This window comes from Myotis lucifugus, unplaced genomic scaffold (assembly GCF_000147115.1).
Source record: "Myotis lucifugus unplaced genomic scaffold, Myoluc2.0 scaffold_419, whole genome shotgun sequence".
Classification (NCBI taxonomy): domain Eukaryota; kingdom Metazoa; phylum Chordata; class Mammalia; order Chiroptera; family Vespertilionidae; genus Myotis; species Myotis lucifugus.
In genome coordinates, this window is record NW_005871467.1 from 581,867 (window position 1) to 601,778 (window position 19,912).

Sequence of the window (19,912 nt, forward strand, 5' to 3'; positions counted from 1 at the left end):
CTTGTGCTTCTTTTATCATATATGTCTCATACTTGGTGCCCTGTGGTCTCCTCCACGAGTCAGTCAGCTTCTCCGGGCAGCGGTCTCTGTGGTCCCTGTCCAACGTACGCCTTCTAGCCACTTTCACCCTATTGTATCTATCGAATTATTGAAGAGAGTTACAGCAAGAATGATAATTTTTCTCCCTTGCCATCTCAGCTTTGAAATATAGACACTAAGCTGCCAGGAATATTAGTCACTGTCAAGCCTTCACTGTTTTTAACCTGCCTCCCACTCTCCCTACCGTGCTTTTAAGACAGTAGCTCATAATTGAGCGCTAATTTTCTTGTAGCGTAATTATCTAATGGGTGATCGAGAAAGTACTTACCTACAACTCCTCACTTTGAGCATTTGCGACGTGACATTCACGCTCATTCTCTTCAAAACCTTGCATCTTCTGTGTCATATTTCTGCACTGGGCATTTAGGGGGGAGAGGGGGGACAGACTAGATTTGAGGGAGATGAAGAAACACTTGGGTGGGGATCTTAAGTCTTGCAGTTAGGTAAGAAATTTGCAGATAAGTATGAAATGTGACTTAAACATGAAACTTACCATTCTGCTCACATTTATTCCTCATGTAGATGGTAAAATGTGAATAAGATCAATGCACTATCTTTACTGATCATATAGGTGAATAAATATCAATAAGGCAGGATTTTAATGTCCCCACAAGATGGCAGAATAACTGAGTTGCAGACAATGGGTCTTCATTTTGAAAGCACAGCTGGGTCACTTCTTGGTTCATATTTTGATTATTTAAATCATTTGTGTGGATAACATTATAAGTCACTTGCCAAATAAGAATGAATTAAGGTATGTGCTTCCCTCCCCCCAACCAAAAAAAAGGAATATTTTGAAAGTTTCAAGTGCAGAGCAGAAAGAATTGGCCAGAGAAACACATCAAAGTGTTCTTCCTGCTTGGCTCACTAAAGATAATTTGAGAAGGACTAGATCCGTGGTCGGCAAACTGCGGCTCTTTGGCCCCTTGAGTGTGGCTCTTCCTAAGCCTTAGGAGTGCCCTAATTAAGTTAATAACAATGTACCTACCTATATAGTTTAAGTTTAAAAAATTTGGCTCTCAGAAGAAATTTTCAATCGTTGTACTGTTGATATTTGGCTCTGTTGACTAATGAGTTTGCCCGACCACTGGACTAGATTAATAGTAGGTTTTATTTGAAGGGGTTATAAAAAGAGGAACAGATTCCCACCCTGGCCCAGTCCAATCTCAACTCACCCAGCACAGTGGCTTCTATACTGGACTCTATTATTGGGGGTCCCCAAATTAAATGTGAAGGAGTAAAGTCTCAGCTGGATCTTCAGTTGAATTTTGCCCCTATAATTCCCAATGAAAGAGCCGTTCTAGGCCCCGGGGTATTTAACCAAGATGTTTGTTGGTTACTAAATCCATTCACTCACTTAGATTGAGAAGTGGTTGCCTTTTCCACCGACCACATCAGACTGTCCACGGAATAGTATACAGACATCAGAGGGCACTCAAGTCAACCCTGTTTGATTAACTAGCAACACTGAGCTCTTCCAGTGCAGCATTTGGTTGTGCAGTACATGACATGTCTCTTACATATTGAGAAACATGAAGAAAGTGACTCACATTGATAATAGTTAATAATAATTAATAGAAAGAGGTGTTGGGGTTTGAAGCGTTGGACTATTGAAACCTGTACAAAGGACACAACCTTGACAGTATTTGCTTGACCTTTTGAGACGACATTAGTGTTATGAGAGCTGCTGCTTTGTAATCTTCTAGAAACTGTCTGAAGAGTTTTTATTTATCAGCTCCTTATAGTACATAGTGAAATTCTCTTATGTGGCTAGGACAGGAAGAGAAACTCTTGGTAAGAAATTTGCAGAATGCATTTTCAATGTCAAGAATATGCACATTTTTCACTTGATTCTCAGCAAGCTTGTGAAATAAGTAGCATTATCCTTCCTTGCATCTTTGGACTTCTGATCAGTAAGGAGCCCACAGGGTTGAGGACTAGCAGTTAGGGGAAGAGCTGATCCCATAGCCTAGGTCTCTGGTTTCTGGCCTTTTGGCTATACAGGTAAGCCCTCAGTTAATATGGTCTGTCGGTTCTTGGAAACTGTGACTTTAAGTGAAGCAATGTGTAACGAAACCAGTTTTACCATAGACTCATTGATACAAATAAGAGTTAAGTTTCTGTGGCATATTTTTGGTCACAAAAATATCACCTAACTTCTAAATAAAGACTGAAACACTTCTAATATTAAACATTGAGATAAATGCGAGCTATACATACATTTAAGAAAGATGAGTAGAAACAAGAAAGATCATTCTTTTCCAGCCCACTTCTTCCAGTTCAGGATCATACAGCTCAGGGTGCAAGGAGGGAACCAGCCCTGGACAGGACCCCTCCCATTGCAGGGCGCGGCACACTCACGCAGTGGGGCGAGTTCTTTTCTCATTGATGTTGAATGAAATGACATTATTTGAGGACCTGCTGTACTCTGAAGCATCCTCTCTCATTGTGGTGCTCCGATCAAAGAGAGGTCGTGAAAGGGCTACGATCCTACCAGATCCTGCCTGGGAGCCTTAGCGCTGCAGGGCCTGGCCCTGTCCGCCAACCCCTCCCCAAGTACACTAAAGCCAAGTGAGGATGCATTCTGTGTGCATGAGCAATGATGCATCACTGGGCTTTGTTCCCTTGAATAGCTATTCTTTGCTGGTAAGAATTGTAGTTATTCTTGTATCCTTTTAAGGGAAGTGTAATTATATTATTTGCCTCTTGCATACATTTAAGTAGCTGCTCATCTTTGGAATTGGATGTTGAATTGTTCCTCCATCTCATGCATGGAGCTTACAAAATGCTGACAGTTGCTGTAGAAACGGTATCTGGCAGCTGTGGCATAGTTGGAGGTTTGTGCACCCAAAAAAATTTCCTTTGTAGGCCTTGGCAAATTAACATTTTAAAAGGAGCTCATTATAAATTGGATAGTTGGCTTTAAGAGTAAAAAACAGTTGGTATTTTATTTGTCACTTGACAGACTACAAAAGGATTCTTTTGGTTCTGAAAAACCACTTATGCAGCGTGTGAATTTTTGCAGGTAAAATAAGTCTTTCCCTAGGAAATAGCAAACACCTGTCATCCCATAGCTTTTAGGTAAAGTGGGCACTTGAGCCAGATGGGACTACACACCCTAAACTTTACTTAGTTTTTGGAATAAGCGGTCATAGTTGATCACTTAATTTAGAAATAAACACCAGGATTACGTTCTGACACTTTGCTTTGATGTTTTCCCCCCCCATGACCAGATGATACTAAGCAGAGTGGGAGAAAAGTTGTGGGCGATGTGGCATTCAGTGAGGCCAAAGAGAGGGCGGGCTTCATCACTCCTGTTCCCGGTGGCGTCGGGCCCATGACGGTGGCAATGCTAATGCAGGTGCGTTTGAATCAAGGTTTCTATAATAGTTCTAGGAAACTGGTAGAATTCAAGTTACTGCTCTTCTCCCCAAGTAGAAATGTCATAAAACCTGCTCAGAAGCTAAGGAATGATATGAATCTGTGGAAGAAAAAAAAAAGGGAATGGAAGAACAGAGAAATAGAATCAGTCATATGAGTAGAGGAAAGAAGGGAAGGCACAATTCTACTTTACTGTGGAATAACTTAAGGGAGAGAAAGTGCAAACACTGACTTTGCTAAGTAGGATTTGGCTCTCTTGCCCTTTTTAACCCACACCAGCTGATACGGGGAGAGGCAAGCAGCCCAGAATGGAAGCATGTGAATAGATGGACCATGAAGGTGTTCATTTTGATTGCACTTGAGTTATCCAGAATTAAGAGTTGAGGTGGAGGTTGAAATAATCACCTCTCTTAGGTTCTATTTATATTTTGGGGCTTTTTGGGTTTTTTTTAGAGCACAGTAGAGAGTGCAAAGCGTTTTCTGGAGAAATTTAAGCCAGGAAAGTGGCCGATTGAGCATAACAAGCTTAACCTCAAGACACCTGTTCCAAGGTAAAAATGAAGTTTTACAGGTTTAAAACTTTGTGGGTTGGCTACACGTATATATACCCCTTCAGAAAGTACCATCAGTGGTTGGGGTGGGTCATGACTAGGCTGGGATTAATACCTTCCATGAATAAAGATGGATTCACCTTTCCTATATTTCTTTTAAGTGACATTGACATATCCCGATCCTGCAAGCCAAAGTCCATCAGTAAGCTGGCTCGAGAAATTGGTCTGTTCTCTGAGGAGGTGGAATTGTACGGTGAAACCAAGGCCAAAGTCCTGCTGTCAGTGCTGGACCGCCTGCGGCAGCAGCCCGACGGCAAATACGTGGTGGTGACTGGGTGCGACTTCTATTCATTTGCCAATCATATCTTAGTATTAGTCCTCATTATTATCACCAGGGGTTGCATTTGCACTTAGCATGTATGTGTGGAGGTTCCTTTACTTTGGTTTTAGCATTTTCACAGGTATTTTTATTTTAAATATATTTTTATTGATTTTAGAGAGAGGAGCGGAGAGGGAGAGAGGGATAGAATCATCCTGATGAGAGAGAATCATGGATCAGCTGCCTCCTGTATGCCCCCTACTGGGGATTGAACCTGCAACCCCATTGCATATGCCCTTGGCCAGAATCGAACCCAGGACCCTTCAGTCCACAGGCCGACACTCTATCCACTGAGCCAAACCAGCTAGGGCATTTCACAGGTATTTTTATCTAATTTGATCCTTATAGCCACACTGTGAGGTCAGAGTAGATTATAACCTTCAGAGATGAGAAAATTTGTCAAGTTATTCGTCTAGTAAGTGAAAGAATTGGATCTTAAAACCTGGTCTTCATATGGAATTGCTTTTTCTTAACCCCAAATTCATTAATTCGTTACCTCTATTGAGCATTCGTTTTTATTGCTGGGCTGAGTTACATATAAAAGCTAGTTTTTGAAACTAGGTTGAGAAATTTAAATCATAGTAGTGTCTTTCTACAAGATAAAGTGTATTTCTCCTTACAGCGAGAACAGCTAAAGCGCAGCAGTGTTTTTTGATTTAAAATTAGGGGAAGTTACAACCAAGACTCCTAAGACCTTTTTCGGGTCTTTCGTCTTATTATTCAGGTTAGGAGTCATTCTCTAGGATCTGTTAGATCTGACTTAGTGATTCACATCAATTTAATTCCCCTAAATGTAACTTTCCTCTTTTGCTTTCACCGTGAAGAATAACTCCAACGCCCCTGGGAGAAGGGAAAAGCACCACCACAATTGGGCTGGTGCAAGCCCTCGGCGCCCACCTCCATCAGAACGTCTTCGCGTGTGTACGGCAGCCTTCTCAGGGCCCCACCTTTGGAATTAAAGGTATCCGTGGGAGTAGACCGTGGGTGGCCAGAGGACACCTGCCTCTCCCTCAGTCTTCTCTGGCCCTCTTGACCCATGAATGCTCACGGGGCCCTCAGCTTTTTAGACGTTAGGAATGTCTTCCTCACATCCACCTGTCGTGGTGCTTTTGGTGAAGGCTTTCATCGGATCACCCCAGCGCCTGCTCCTGCTGTCACTCTGTGACACTGCACAGGGACTCCTGGGATGAGTACTATGTAGGCAGAGGTGATTTTGTATGACTAATCGTCAATTGTCATGGTAACAATAAAGGTAATCAGTCACCATGCTGACTTTCTAGAGACATAGACAAACCCTACAGATGTCTCACCCTGTGGGAATAAGAAAAGCCTACCCTGGTTGAGAATGTGCTTTATACCAGCTTTTGTGCTAAGCAGTGTATGTGTTTTATTTTATTTTCTAATGTAAGACAGTATTATCTCCATTTTGCAATAGCAGCAACTGGGACTTCAGAGGCAACTGGGTCAAAGGCACTAATCTTAAGTACCAGAGTGGGCCCCATGTCTACTTCAAACTCTAAAACAACACCATCAACAGTGTTCCATCTGATTGCATGAAAACACGATGTCCGTCATCGTACGTCACCTTCAGTTTTTGATAGCTGCAGTGCTGTAGACAGGTTCTTTTAATTAAAATTATTTTTATTAATTATAATTAAGTACAATCCTATTGGCTTGATGATAGGGCATCACATATTTTGCCTGTTCTAATGATTTCTACTAATGTTAATTCGGGGTGCCATCTTTGCTTCTTTGCCTGTTGTTTTGATCTGTTTCATAAATGTGCTGACTTAGCTCTGCTTTTGAGCTTAACTCCTTTACATTTGAATGAGCCTTTTTCCTTGTTCTACTTATTGAACCCAATATTCTCCTTTTCCTCATATCACAAACTGCCCCATTTTCATTGCATGGTCTCTGCCTCACCAAGAAATAAAATTTAAAATCCATCTCAAGCTGACATTTATCTCACTGATAACTTGAAACCTAGATATTTTTCTTGACTGGCCTTTGGTTATTATTCCAGATACGCCAGCAAAAATCTAGCAGTTAACCTGTTTCCTAATGTGTGTCTCCTACTTAGGAAGAATTGCAGTCTCTGTTTGGTGTGTATTTTAAATATTCCCCTTTTAAAATGCCAGAGTAGTGTTTATCAGAGTAGAAAACTGAACAGGTTTGCCTTTATGTAACTGTAGGCAAACAGATGTTAGGAATCACAAGGAACCTGTTTCTAAAGATAATACTAGTAAGTCGGTATGTATGTGTTCATCAACTCAGATTTCAGTTGAGAGGCTGTTCAGCACAAGAAAGATCGAGTGTTTCAGCTTGTAGAAAAAAATTAAAGACACTGATCAAATCCGTCCAAATGGTTGTAGAAAGTAAATAAATAATATGTGTAGCAGTTATGAAATCGATTTGATTTCCTCTGTGGAGAAACATGCCTAACATGAGCCTCACCCTTGACCTGTCCTCTAGGTGGCGCTGCAGGTGGTGGCTACTCTCAGGTCATTCCTATGGAAGAGGTAACTGTTCTGGGATTTGGTTGACTCAGACCCTTTATTATGGCTTTTCCTTCTAGAAATTAAGCTTTATTGTAGAGGTCTTAGTGGACAAATGACTTATTTCTCAGCAGAAGTGACACTTAAGGAAAAAACATCTTAATTTACAAAATTGTGAGGCAGCTTCGTTTTTTTGACATGATAAGGACTTCAAAGTCTGGCTTTCACGGGGAATTAATAATTTTAAGCAAGTGATCTAATGAAGCATGAGATTGAGAAGAACCAACATAGAGTAAATTCAGAGTAATAAATTCAGAAACAGGAACAGTGTATAGGCATAGAGTTGGGTTGCTCCATGGTACTCCTTGCTCACTGTTTAAAGGACATGACGTGTCATCAGTAACTCAGTGTTGCTGTTGATCCCGGTGGGATGGTGTTTGTGGTTCCTGGACATGTCACGTAGGGGAAACCACAGTTTCTTCTGAAGACAGTAATTTATGTATTCAAGATCTGCCTGTATCGGGGCTTTGTCCACTAGCTGTGCTGCCATCAGCTGTCCATTGGCTTTGACATGGGGATTGATTTGGTTGGAATAGAATGGATGTTGGAAAGTCAGAAGACTGATGTGGCTTCTGCTCTTTCCCAGTTTAATCTGCACCTCACTGGTGACATCCACGCCATCACTGCAGCTAATAACCTCGTTGCCGCGGCCATCGATGCCCGGATGTTCCATGAACAGACTCAGACGGACAAGGTAGGCACGGAGGTCCCATGGGCACTTTTGAAAGGGTTCAAGCACCTGAATTAATGTTGGTCCCTTGGATGCTAGTGATACAGGTAGCAAAGCAATGGAGTTCATTTAAAAGCCCCTTTCCTCCTTTTCTTTCAGGCTCTCTTTAATCGTTTGGTACCATCAGTAAATGGAGTGAGAAAGTTTTCTGATATCCAAATCCGAAGGTTACGGGTAAGCTTTTCCTTTTTCATTTTTGATATTGTATGACACTGAGTAAATGATAAGAAGCAGAGATCTCCTTAGAGTCACCTATTTTGGGTAAAGTTACCTCCATAACCATAGTCTTTTTTCTTTTTTTTAAATATATCTTTATTGATTTCAGAGAGGAAGGGAGAGGGAAAGAGAGATAGAAACATCAATGATGAGAGAGAATCATTGATTGGCTGCCTCCTGCACATCCCCCACTGGGGATAAAGCCCGCAACCCAGGCATGTGCCCTTGACTAGAATCGAACTTGGGACCCTTCAGTCCGCAGGCTGACGCTCTTATCCACTGAGTCAAACCAGCTAGGGCGATAACCATAAGAGCGTAATCGACATAACAAAGACTGGCAGTAGAGGTTATTTCCCATTTACCTATAAGTTATAATTGGTTATCCTGAAATAAATAAAGCACTGACAACCTGCCCTCAGCTACAAAGGCTGACACCTCCTTTGTAGCATGGATAGGAGTCAGGAGGCCAGCATGGCAGCATAGTGGCTTCTGAAGTTTGAATCTCTGCTCTTCCCAGTACTGAGACTTTAAGCAAGAATGGTTATTTCTCTATCTTGAGTTTCTATAAAAAATATATAGTCATTAAATATACACTATACCAACCACATAGCCAGAAATCTCACTCCTAGGTATTTAACCAAGAGAAATACAAACTGTTCATACAAAAGCATGACTGTTTTTAGCAGCTCTATTTAAGAATCTCCAAAATTGAAAAACAACCCAAAGGTCCTTCAGTGGATGAGTGGATAAACAAACTGGCACATCTATATATATAAAAGCCTAAGCGACCTTTACGACCAGCCAGTAGCTATGATGCACACTGACCACCAGGGGGCAGTCACTCAATGCAGGAGCTGCCCCCTGGTGGTCCGTGAGCTCCCACAGCCAACTTCTCATGGTCCCTCCCCCGGGCGGCCGATTGGCCCTGATCGCCAGCCAGGCTGAGGGACCCCACCCGTGCACCGGGCCTCTAGTCTTACAATAAAAAGGAATGAACATTACATTCCTTGTTTGTGTTATCAACAGTAGTTATATTCTCACTTTATTTTTAATTTTTACAACTTGATATTTTGATGCTGTAAGAAGAACACATGGAGCTCCCCTTTATCCAGAAGCATTAATTGTTTAAATTCACTCTACTTACTTTACAGTTCTGTCACTATGCATGCGTTTTTTCCTAGACTTGGAGAAAAGTGTTTTTTACGTAGTACAATGATCTTTAGCTTATTTTGTTTTTACATCCACCCCCCACCCCCAATCCTATGCATCAGGTAAGGCAGTTACTACCCTATTTATAAAGGAGTTGTGTTCTGAGGCAGCAAAATACCATGGAAAGAGCCAGCAACTTTTAATCTTGCCTTTGTTGGTGGAACTTTCTGTTAGTTGTAGGGAGGTGCAGGACTAAATTGTTTTTTAATTGATTTTGTTTTGAGAGAGAGGAAAGGAAGAAACAGAGAGAGACAGAGACATCAGATGTGACAGAGAAATACCAATTGATTGCCTCCCATATGCACCCTGACCTGGGTCCCAAATCTAGGTTTGTGCCCTGACCAGATATCAAGCCGGCAATCTTTCAGTGCACGGGATGATGCTCAACCAACTGAGCCACACTGGCTAGTTGTGTTTTAATAGCAAATTTACAGGAATAGCACAGAAGACAGTTACTAAAAACAGGACAACTCAGAAAAGTACAGTGAATGGATGGAATCTACTATTTGATTAAAAAAAAATGCTATAAACACCATTTACTGGTAGTTGCCATCTGTAAGAAATTTACTTGTTTTTTAAAAATCCAAATGCTGGCATTGTCCAGAAAAATTTAACAGGTTTATTTATATTGTTATAAAGTTGAACTGCTAAAACTTGTTCACTGAAACATTTTGATTTGCATTAATGCTTTATGTCCCCACATTTATATTAAATGATCCTTTAAAAAGCTCTAGGATTTGCCCTGGCCAGGTGGTTCAGTTGGTTGGAGTGTCATCCTGTATACCAAAGGTTTCAGGTTCGATTCCCAGTCAGGGTACATACTTAGGTTGTGGGTTCAATGCTGGGTCAGGGCATGTACCGAGGCAACTAATTGATGTTTCTCTCTCACATCAGTGTTTAACTGGGCTTCTCAATTGTCTGATTGAAAAGTTTTGCACCTTGTTTGGGGTTGTTGAATTAGCCACAACACTTCTTGGTCACTGCTTATTTAGGGCTAGGTTTAGGAAAATGCCTCTGGTGCTCAGTTATTGGGACAAACGTTAATTTTTTTTTAATCCTCACCCAAGGATATTTTTCCATTGATTTTTAGAGAGAGGGGAAGGGGGGTGGGGCAGAGAAACATCGATGTGAGGGAGAGACATTGATTGGTTGCCTCCCGCAGGGCCCCTGACCATGATCTTGTCTGCAGTTGAGGTACATGTCCTTGACCGGACTTGAACCTGGGACCCTGCAGTCTGAGGGCTGACGCTCTTCCACTGAGCCAAACCAGCCAAGGCCAAACATTTTAATAATATTTTGTACACATGTGACTAGTAAATCAGGGCTTAGCAAAGGGGATCATAGTTTTCCCTTCTGAATTTAACACAGTTTCTATTTCCGAGAGGAGACCCTATCTGGAGACAGGGAATCAAAAATTTTTTAATTTATTATGCTTTTGTTTGGTTTGTCTTATGTTTTAATTTTACTGCCTCTTCAGAGACTAGGCATTGAAAAGACCGACCCTACCACACTGACAGATGAAGAGATAAACAGATTTGCAAGATTGGATATTGATCCGGAAACGATAACTTGGCAAAGAGGTACAAGAGCCATATACATGCCCCATCTGCTTTGGTTATACTGCACACGCCACGCCCTCTGTAAGGGTTGTTAACATGTGAAGTCTGGAAGCTTGCGTATTGATATTTTTATGGTTAAGACATGACCAAGATGATGACTTACTCATTTTTCTGGCCACCTCCATCCATCTCTCTCCTTATTAGCTGTATTCAAACCTCCTTTTCTTGGGTAAGTTGGACGTTTGCTGACTATTCAGTGTTGATTGGAGCGAGGGTGGTTTCAAAGAAGTTCATACATAAACCAAAAATAACATTTTGCAAGTTTTATTTTATGAAAAAGTTTTAGTGTCATGAAGTAGAGAAATTATATTCAGTCACTTCTTGAATCACGTTGGCCTTTGTTCTCAGAACCCTTGTCTGGCATAAGTGACTTTATTTTTCTTGCAACTCTCTAGCTTGCCTACTCAGTTTCACCTCTTTTTTAAAAAATATATTTTATTGATTTTTTACAGAGAGGAAGGGAGAGAGATAGAGAGTTAGAAACATCGATCAGCCGCCTCCTGCACACCCCCCACTGGGGATGTGCCCGCAACCACGGTACATGCCCCTGACCGGGATCGAACCTGGGACCTTTCAGTCCGCAGGCCGATGCTCTATCCACTGAGCCAAACCGGTTTCGGCTCAGTTTCACCTCTTATTATTATACTCTGTTATAACAAAGTAGGTAGCCTTCAAGGTTCAAACATGCAATTTAGTGAGTGAGTTGCCTGGGTTCACTGCCATATGTTGCTTTTCTCTATGTACAACTAGCCCAGCTTAGAGTTTTATTTTGTACCAAGAGTGCATCCATCTACCCTGTATCACTGCTGGGAAGGAATTTTCATCGTCATGCGGAATGCAACTGACAGCCAGTTTATTGACTGTTTTGTGATTTTCATTGGCTCAGTAACTGTTCTAGCTAATGGCATTTTTAAGATGACTCTCAGCATATAAAAACACACTGATGTTTCTCTTTTTTTTGCTTCAATAGCTTTAGACAGATAGTATAATATTTTATGAGGAATAAGCTAAAGATCCACTTTGAAAATTTAGTATCTCATTCACTTTTCCTTTGCTTTAATGTCTAATTTATGTTTTCTAAGAAAGCAAAAGCAGACCAGGGTGGGGAATGAATTTTACCTGTTGACTGGCTATTTTATGCAGAGAAATTAGATACAAGGAACTTGACACTATATATTTTTTATAATAAGGGTACGCTTTAACAACACATTATATCCTTCGTTTATCAAGTGGGCGGCAGTGTTTGAGTGTGTATCCCTCTGAGTGCTGTACAAAACTGCTTTGGGTGTTTATTAGTTTTTATAGAAAATAATTTGTCATGTTATCGAGTGTCTTAAAAATGCCTTTTCTCTTTGACCCATTTAGAGTGTAATTAGCGCATTGTTCTTTTTTTTTCCTTTTTATTGAATTTATTGGGGTGACACTGGTTAACCAAATTATACGGGTTTCAGTGCACAATTCCACAACACGTCATCTGTACACTAGTATTGTGTGTTCACCACCCCAAGTCAAGTCTCCGTTTCGTATTTTGTTATTGTTTGACGCGTCATACAAAAAAAGAACATTGGAAATACACTAAAATGTTAACAGTAATTTGTCCTGGGAGACGGAAGTAAGACTAGTTAGCTGGTTGATCTTTGTCATGTTCTCCAAGGGTATACAGTTGGATAGCTATTCTGTCATCTGAAGGGAGGTGATTCTTCTCAGCGTGCTGAAGGGAAGAGCAGGTCTCTTACCCAGCATGCTTCTGAAGGCATTTGCCTGGCCCTGCGCTCATGGCCCTTGTGTTTCCCAGGATGGTGTAAGACCAGTGAGTCATCCCGCAGAACAACACAGACCTCTGCCTTTTGAAAACTGTGGCCTGCTGTTTTTCTTGTAAGCTCGAATATGCTTTAAAATAGATTCCAGATTTCTAGTTGTTTGAGTTATCTAGACAGAATAAAACCAAGCCAGTCCACATTTGTTTCTTTAAAAATAACTCCTGTAGCCCTAACCGGTTTGGCTCAGTGGATAGAGCGTCGGCCTGCAGACTCAAGGGTCCCAGGTTCGATTCTGGTCAAGGGCATGTACCTTGGTTGCGGACACATACCCAGTAGGGAGTGCTGGAGGCAGCTGATCGATGTTTCTCTCTCATCGATGTTTCTAACTCTCTATCCCTCTCCCTTCCTCTCTGCAAAAAATCAATAAATATATATATTAAGAAAAAATAACTCCTGTACACTTACTATATATGTACATCATGTCTTAATTTGAACCCATATTCTAGCTTTGCCATCTGATTTGAAATCAAATGTTAATAGACGGGCATTAAGTTGGACTTGTTGCTCTACAGCTTGGCTGGTTCCTTTAACTTCATGGTCCTTTTCCTAGCATTGTCCTGTGTCTTCCCTTTCTGCTGTAGTGTTGGATACCAATGATAGATTCCTGAGGAAGATCACAATTGGACAGGCTCCGACGGAGAAAGGTTACACACGGACGGTAACTGTTTGTTCCTTTCTAAGTAAATTAGTTCCAGTGAGCCATATCCTTGCTCCTTCTGTCCTCCTCCATCCGCTCCCACCCGACTGGTACTGCCAGGTGCTTTTCTGCCTTTTAAAGTGGAAGCGAATAGGTGTGTGGGATTGAGCGCTCCTGACAGCTTTTGCCGTACATCCTATCCTATGTGTCACCTGTGTGTTTTTTCCTGGAGGTGGAGACCCAAGTGAATATCAGTACACACAAATTGATTAAAATTGTGGCCATTTTGCAGTATGTCTCTTTGGTGTAAGAGCTTCCGGGTTGTATTTTAGGGAAACCATAACTACAAGCTGCTTTCACAGGACTGTCCTACTAGAATATTTATTTTAAAGATTTGACTAATCAAGGTCTTGGAATAATTACAGATTTTTTCTGTTGGGGAGAACTATTTTCATTAAGTTCTCTGTGTATTACTGTTATTCTACCCATTTAAGCTTTTGTTTAAGCTGTGGATGCAAACAAGGATTATTTTTGCAGTTCACTGTTGTGGTTTAACGAAGTTTTCCCTGTTGTGTCTCTTTCCTCCCAACAGACCCAGTTTGATATCTCTGTGGCCAGTGAAATCATGGCTGTCCTGGCTCTCACCAGTTCCCTGGAAGACATGAGAGAGAGACTGAGCAAAATGGTGGTGGCATCCAGCAAGAAAGGGGAGCCCATCAGTACCGAAGACCTGGTAGGTACCCCACGTATGGGCCAGATATGATTTTGTTGCTGACAAGGTAATTAGGGAATTTATAAAATGTACTTCATGGTGAGTAATAGGTAGTATGCTCCAGTAATAGACCACAGGTTTCAGATAGTTTGAGCAACATGTTCAACCTGAGAGTATTCACAGAAGTGGGTATATGGCTTCAGTTTGCAGAGGGCACCAGAGTCCGAGTGCGGCCCTTAGTTGCTGATCTTGGGGTCACACCCTGGCCTCTCCCCATGACGCCTCCCTACACAGAGGCCACTTGTCATGAGTTTGTTGGCTGCCACTGTATCCACGCTGATAAACACATTGGGAATAATTCATTATCCAGTTATCTGATGGTCCTACAAGGCTAGTTCTCTACTTCAGATTTATTTCTGAACTGTCTACATGATAATATGAGGTTTGAAATGAGATGATCTTATAGATTAAATTTCTTAAATTGATTTTAGAGAGAGGAAAGGAGAGAGAAAAACATCAGTGTAAAACAGAAACGTCGATTGGTTACTTGTTATATGTGCCCCAACCAGGGACAGAACCCAGGCATATGCCCTGACCAGGAATCCAAACAGCGACCCTTCGGTGCATGGCACAGTGCTCCAACCAACTGAGCCACCCAGGCCAGGGCTAGATTAACTTTTTAAAGGTCTGTTTGTGTTGACATACACCAATATGGTTGGCCTATGATTAAACAAGCAGTATGTCAATATGAACTCATTCCAATGAACCAGATCCTTGGGGGAAAACATTAACATCCTCTTTTCGCAGTTAATATGTGTAAAAAAAGAAAATTGTTTTAAATTTTTACACCCACAGCAGAAACTTCAAAACTCATAAAATTGAATATAAATGGGGTCTATAGTTTTATTTTACTTTGTCACCAGTTTTTTCCGCTGTGGTTGGAGGGCTTAGAAGAGGGACCTGGTATTTAAGAGTTGGTATTGAATTCCTGGGTAAATTCTTAGTTTTTGCTTTGGGAAACACATATTGAATTTGGTTTGTGGCCACTTCCACCCAGACACCAAAGTTACAAATAATTCATTACTCAGAGAACTAGCATCTGCATATGTAAACTAGATGGATTCCCCTCGTCCAGCAGCAACAGAGCTTGATTGAGATGCTTGTTTCCAGAGTTACGCTTTTTCCAAGAATTACATGTGAATGTCATTTTTATTCTAGCTGTTCTCTCTGCTTAAAATAACTGGCAAATTCAGAGTATATCCAGAAAAAAATAAATAACTGAATGGTCTAGTTCAGGTGGAACTACTAATTGGTCTAAGACGGCTATAAAAGGAAGACCTAAGAGTGCTGAGTTTTGTGTTAGAAGGTTGGTTTTTTGCTGGTCGGAGTGAACACATCGCGCCCTCATTTTACAGGGGGTGAGTGGGGCACTGGCCGTGCTCATGAAGGACGCGATCAAGCCCAACCTCATGCAGACACTGGAGGTGAGCAGAGCGGCGCCAGCCTTTCGGATCAGTTTTCTGTGTCCACACTTTCCTTGGGGAGTCAAGACTTTTCTGCCTGCTCGTCTCTCCCCATTCTTCCTCGGGGTTGCAGTTGGGACATTGCTGTCATAAAGAGGCAGCTTCGTGTTTAACTTTTCGGGATGTCTTTTTCTTTGGGATTCCAACTAACTTTCCTCTTGACTGTGGGATCCGTTTCGAAGCAGGATTCACAGATTCACTGTCGTGGTTTCCACAGGGCACTCCGGTATTTGTTCATGCTGGACCGTTTGCCAACATCGCACACGGAAACTCCTCTATCATTGCAGACCGCATTGCACTCAAGCTTGTTGGGCCTGAAGGATTTGTGGGTGAGTCTTTTTGCACAGTCAGTGAATGGATTTTTTTTGTTTTGTTTTAACATCAGGGGAGTTGGAATAGCATTTTGACAGTTGCTTTTCTCCTTACTTACAGTGACAGAAGCAGGATTTGGAGCAGACATTGGAATGGAAAAGTTTTTTAACATCAAGTGCCGGTATTCCGGTCTCTGCCCTCACGTGGTGGTGCTTGTTGCCACTGTCAGGGCTCTTAAAATGCACGGAGGTGGCCCCACGGTGAGGATCATGAGTAGGAAGAGTCCACCCTGGTCGTTCGCTCAGTGGTTAGAGCATCAGCCTGCAAACTGAAGTCTCGGGTTCAATTCCCAGTCAAGGGCACATACCTGGGTTGCAGGTTTGATACCTGACCCCAGTTGAGACTTGTGTGGGAGGCAACCAAGCAACCAATCTCTCTCTTTGCCTCTCCCCCTCTCCTCTCTCCCTCCCTTCCACTCTCTCCAAAAGTCAATGGAAAAAATATCCTTGAGTGAAGATTAACCAAAAAAAAAAGAGAGTAGGAAGAGTCTGATTGTCAGGAATAATCTGAAGGCTAAAGGGAAGCTGCATGGCTTGTGCCTGTTTCTTCATTAGCAGCTCTTATCTTCATGATTAATAGAGTGTCAAAAGTAAGGGATGTTCAGGCCGGTAGCCTCTTATCACTCGGCACGACCAGCTCTCGGCATTTTCAGAGGACTGGAATTGGCGTCACGGCCTACCTTTCTGAGGAAAACATCTGATAATATCTAAATGCCTCCAAGGACATGTGCTTGCTATTCCCTCAAAACATTCCTTTATGGTCAGACTGTTCTTTTAAAATATGTCCCATTTTTCCTCCAAAGAGTGACACTGGCATCCAGCCCACGAAGTTACTTAGCTGAGACGGGTCAGCCCCTCTGGGGAGGTGCACGCCGGAGGGGACCACCAGCATCCTGTGGTGGGCGGGGGGAGGGAGAAGGGGAGAGGTGCTGGCTTGGGACTGCCTGTGGGCAGTGCACACAGGTTAGGACTGGGTTATTTCACCTCCAACCTGAACCTTGTGTTTTCTCGAGTCCCTATGGGTTGGAAATTTCACTTTACATCCTGTTATTGTAGCACCTTTCTTCGGCACTAACATGTGAAGACGTGGTCCTGGTGTTCAGAAATTACTTGAATTCAATTCCCATCCTAGGAGCTGGTCCTCTAACTTGAGAAAGAAGACCTCCCTCCCCTACAGATCAAAAGCAGTGTTTCTTAGTGTAGCGGCCACTACAGCAGTTCTTCTCAAACCTTTTGGTCTCAGAACTTCTTTATACCCCTAAAAATGAATGAGGGCCTGAAAGAACTTTTATGTAGGTGGGTTATATCTATTGATATTTATTACATGAGGAATTAAAGCTGAGTTAATATTAACAAATTTTTTTTATTTTTTTAATGAAAAGTTACTGTATTTTTCCAAAACAAAATTCAGGCATTGTACTTTTTTCAGATCTCTTCAGTATCTGGTTTCGTTGAAAGCCACTGGATTCTCTTCTTCTGCATTTGATCTTTTGTGATATCCCATGTTCCCATAGTCTTTGGAAAAGTCGGTTATATACTCCATGAGAGAGAAAGAGTGAAAAGGGTATAATGTCTTAGAATTATTGTGGAATAGTCTTGACCTTGGAGACCCCATGGAAGGATTAGGTCTCCAGGCCTCGCTGTGAGAACCGCTGCCATAGCACAGCCCCTGCCTCTCCAGTTTTGCTTGTTGTCCCTGAGGTACAAAGCACCCCTAGCCCAGGACGCCCCTTTCTGCTAGCAGTGCAGCATGGCCTGACTCCCTTTTCCTTCCCAGTTATAACCAACATTTCTCTCTTGCACCCCTGCACTCATCCTCACAACTTTGCACCTTCATTTCCTTTCTCCTCATCTCATGGTCTAAAAAATATGCCGGGCCCTTAACCTGGGCAGCACTGAGGAGGGTTGTATACACACACCTCTGCCAAGGAGCCAGACCTGCTGCTCACATTCCCTCGTGGGGCTACGTTTCAGGCCAGAATGAGGTGGCTCGGGTCCCTGCTTCCAGCCCCACCTCTTCGTGGCCCCTTGTGGAGTTGGAGCACTGTAGTCTCTGAGGAATGGGAGCAGACCAAGCTGAAAAACTGAAGGCTTCTAAATCACTGCCCCATGGGCCCGCCAGTGGGATTCCTGGACCAGCACCTTCACCCCCCATGCTCAGCCCTGTGGGTGCAAGTAGGGCCAGGCCTCCAGGTGCCTCTCTAACAGTGAACATACAGCTTACGTATCCTGAGACCTTTAAGTACGCTGTGATCAAAGAAGAGAACCCGTGTGTGTTGTTTCCCTCCTGTTGGTATTGCTCCTGCATCCCGGTTCAGATCCACAAAGGCGTGGGTTGGCTCTGCAGACCAGCTCATGGTCCCAGCACAGGGCTTGTCACAGACTCCATTGGCGGGCATGTCAAGGTGGCCTTCGGAGGACCGACGGCTGCCTTTTCTCTATACTAACCTTCACTTCCACCCCTCTGCTGTGGGCACCACTCAGAGGTTATTGCCCCTCACTAGACTACATCCTCCTTCCCCCCCACCCCTGTAGATGCATCCTTTCTCACCACCGAATTTTAGGCCACAAAGGTCCACTCTTCTCAAAGCAGCCGTTTTTGTTCTGTGCTGTAGGATTGGTCATATGTCCTAAATCCTTAGGGCAGGCAACACCCTAAACTGTCCTATATCCCCAAGCCTGCAGCTCCTGGCCTTAACACATGGCACATGCCAGTTTAAGCTGATATTTAATTGTAAATAGAAAATGCCTCTGACTTTGCTTCCCTTCCTTCCAGGTTACTGCCGGACTGCCTCTTCCCAAGGAGTACATAGAGGAGGTAACTCCAATCATTTCTAATTATTTTACCTAGAAAGCACCACAGGCTGAATCAGCATATCTCAACCGGCTCCTTTGGAGATGAGTGGGGCTATCACTCTGACCCAGGCTTGCTCCCAGGGATGCTGAAAGGCTGCAGTGTGCCGAAGAATTGGATGAAATGCAGTAGGGAAGAAGTGCCTCATAGAACAGAATTGCCCCACATAGGACACCAGTAAAACCACTGCCCTCGATCAGCGGTGGTTTCTCAAACTGGGAGCAATTTTATTTCCAGGGGATGCTTGACAATGTCTAGCGACATTTTTTATTATAATAACTTGTGGGGAGCGCTACTGGAATTCAGTGGGTAGAGGCCAGGGATGCTGCCAAACATCCTTCAGTGATGCACAGGGCAGCCCCAACTACAAGGAATGCTTTGGCCCAAAATGTTAGAAGTGATGAGGTTGAGAAACCCTGCTCCAGACTGTTGGAAGTTTCTTTGTCTTCCCTGGACTGGCCGGGTGGATTACCAAATGCCATTCCAATCAGAAGCAAACACAAGGACCTTTTTAGGGATGTCTTTTCTTCTGCAGCACCCTGGTTATTTTTCTAGGCAAAATTTCCATTTGGTTTGTAGCGTCAAGCAGGAGCTCAAACAGTTGTGAGCTTGAACCTTTTCATATTTATGTCATTTACCATCAAAGAAACATCTCCAGAGTCAGTGTGGGGTGGTTATGAGAGAGGCCCTCGAATGAGATAGTAAGGTCAGCCGCTATCACTAATTCAAATTTTCTGCTTTTTTTTGGAAACTTAAATTATCAAGCAATACAGGTCACTGTTTAGGCTCCAAATGAAGTATTTCAAAAGCAGCTAGAAAAAATTGTCAGTGCCTTGAGTCTGCCTGTCTTCTGAGCTATGATTTGCCTTTTATGGTCATTTGTCTGACTCACGTGTGGGAGTGCAATTCACGGTTCTGGCCCTATTGCCACCCCACCGCCTTCCCTGTGTCTGATTAGAATGACTGCCCCTAACGGCCCAGCTGGTATCTTCATTTAAGAAATTCCACTTATTTAAAACTGTTCTCAATCAGCCTTACATATTAATTGGTTTTCATGTGACTGGAGGTAAAGAATTAGCAGTGCTTTTTGGAATATCAAGTAATCCTAATATTGGTTTTTAGTTATTAAAGGAAAACATAAATCATGATTATAAGGATCTCAGATGTTTTAATACTTTTACCTATTTTTTCCTGCTGTTTCATGGAATCCCCAAACCCAGAGCTATTACTGCTGGGTTTTGCTCATGATCCAGTGT

The 19,912-nt window shown here is 42.6% G+C and overlaps 1 protein-coding gene across 1 annotated transcript in view; it reads left to right on the top strand.

The window, feature by feature from the left end:
- The window catches only part of MTHFD1 (methylenetetrahydrofolate dehydrogenase, cyclohydrolase and formyltetrahydrofolate synthetase 1), a 54,791-nt gene that overhangs the window by 24,369 nt on the left and 10,510 nt on the right, over positions 1-19,912 (top strand). Inside the window, 14 exon segments of the mRNA XM_006102568.3 lie at positions 3,333-3,460; positions 3,934-4,031; positions 4,193-4,366; positions 5,235-5,371; positions 6,883-6,929; positions 7,552-7,659; positions 7,795-7,869; positions 10,598-10,700; positions 13,141-13,217; positions 13,789-13,929; positions 15,324-15,392; positions 15,649-15,760; positions 15,864-16,003; positions 18,579-18,620. Coding sequence (XP_006102630.1) covers positions 3,333-3,460; positions 3,934-4,031; positions 4,193-4,366; positions 5,235-5,371; positions 6,883-6,929; positions 7,552-7,659; positions 7,795-7,869; positions 10,598-10,700; positions 13,141-13,217; positions 13,789-13,929; positions 15,324-15,392; positions 15,649-15,760; positions 15,864-16,003; positions 18,579-18,620 — 1,451 coding nt within the window.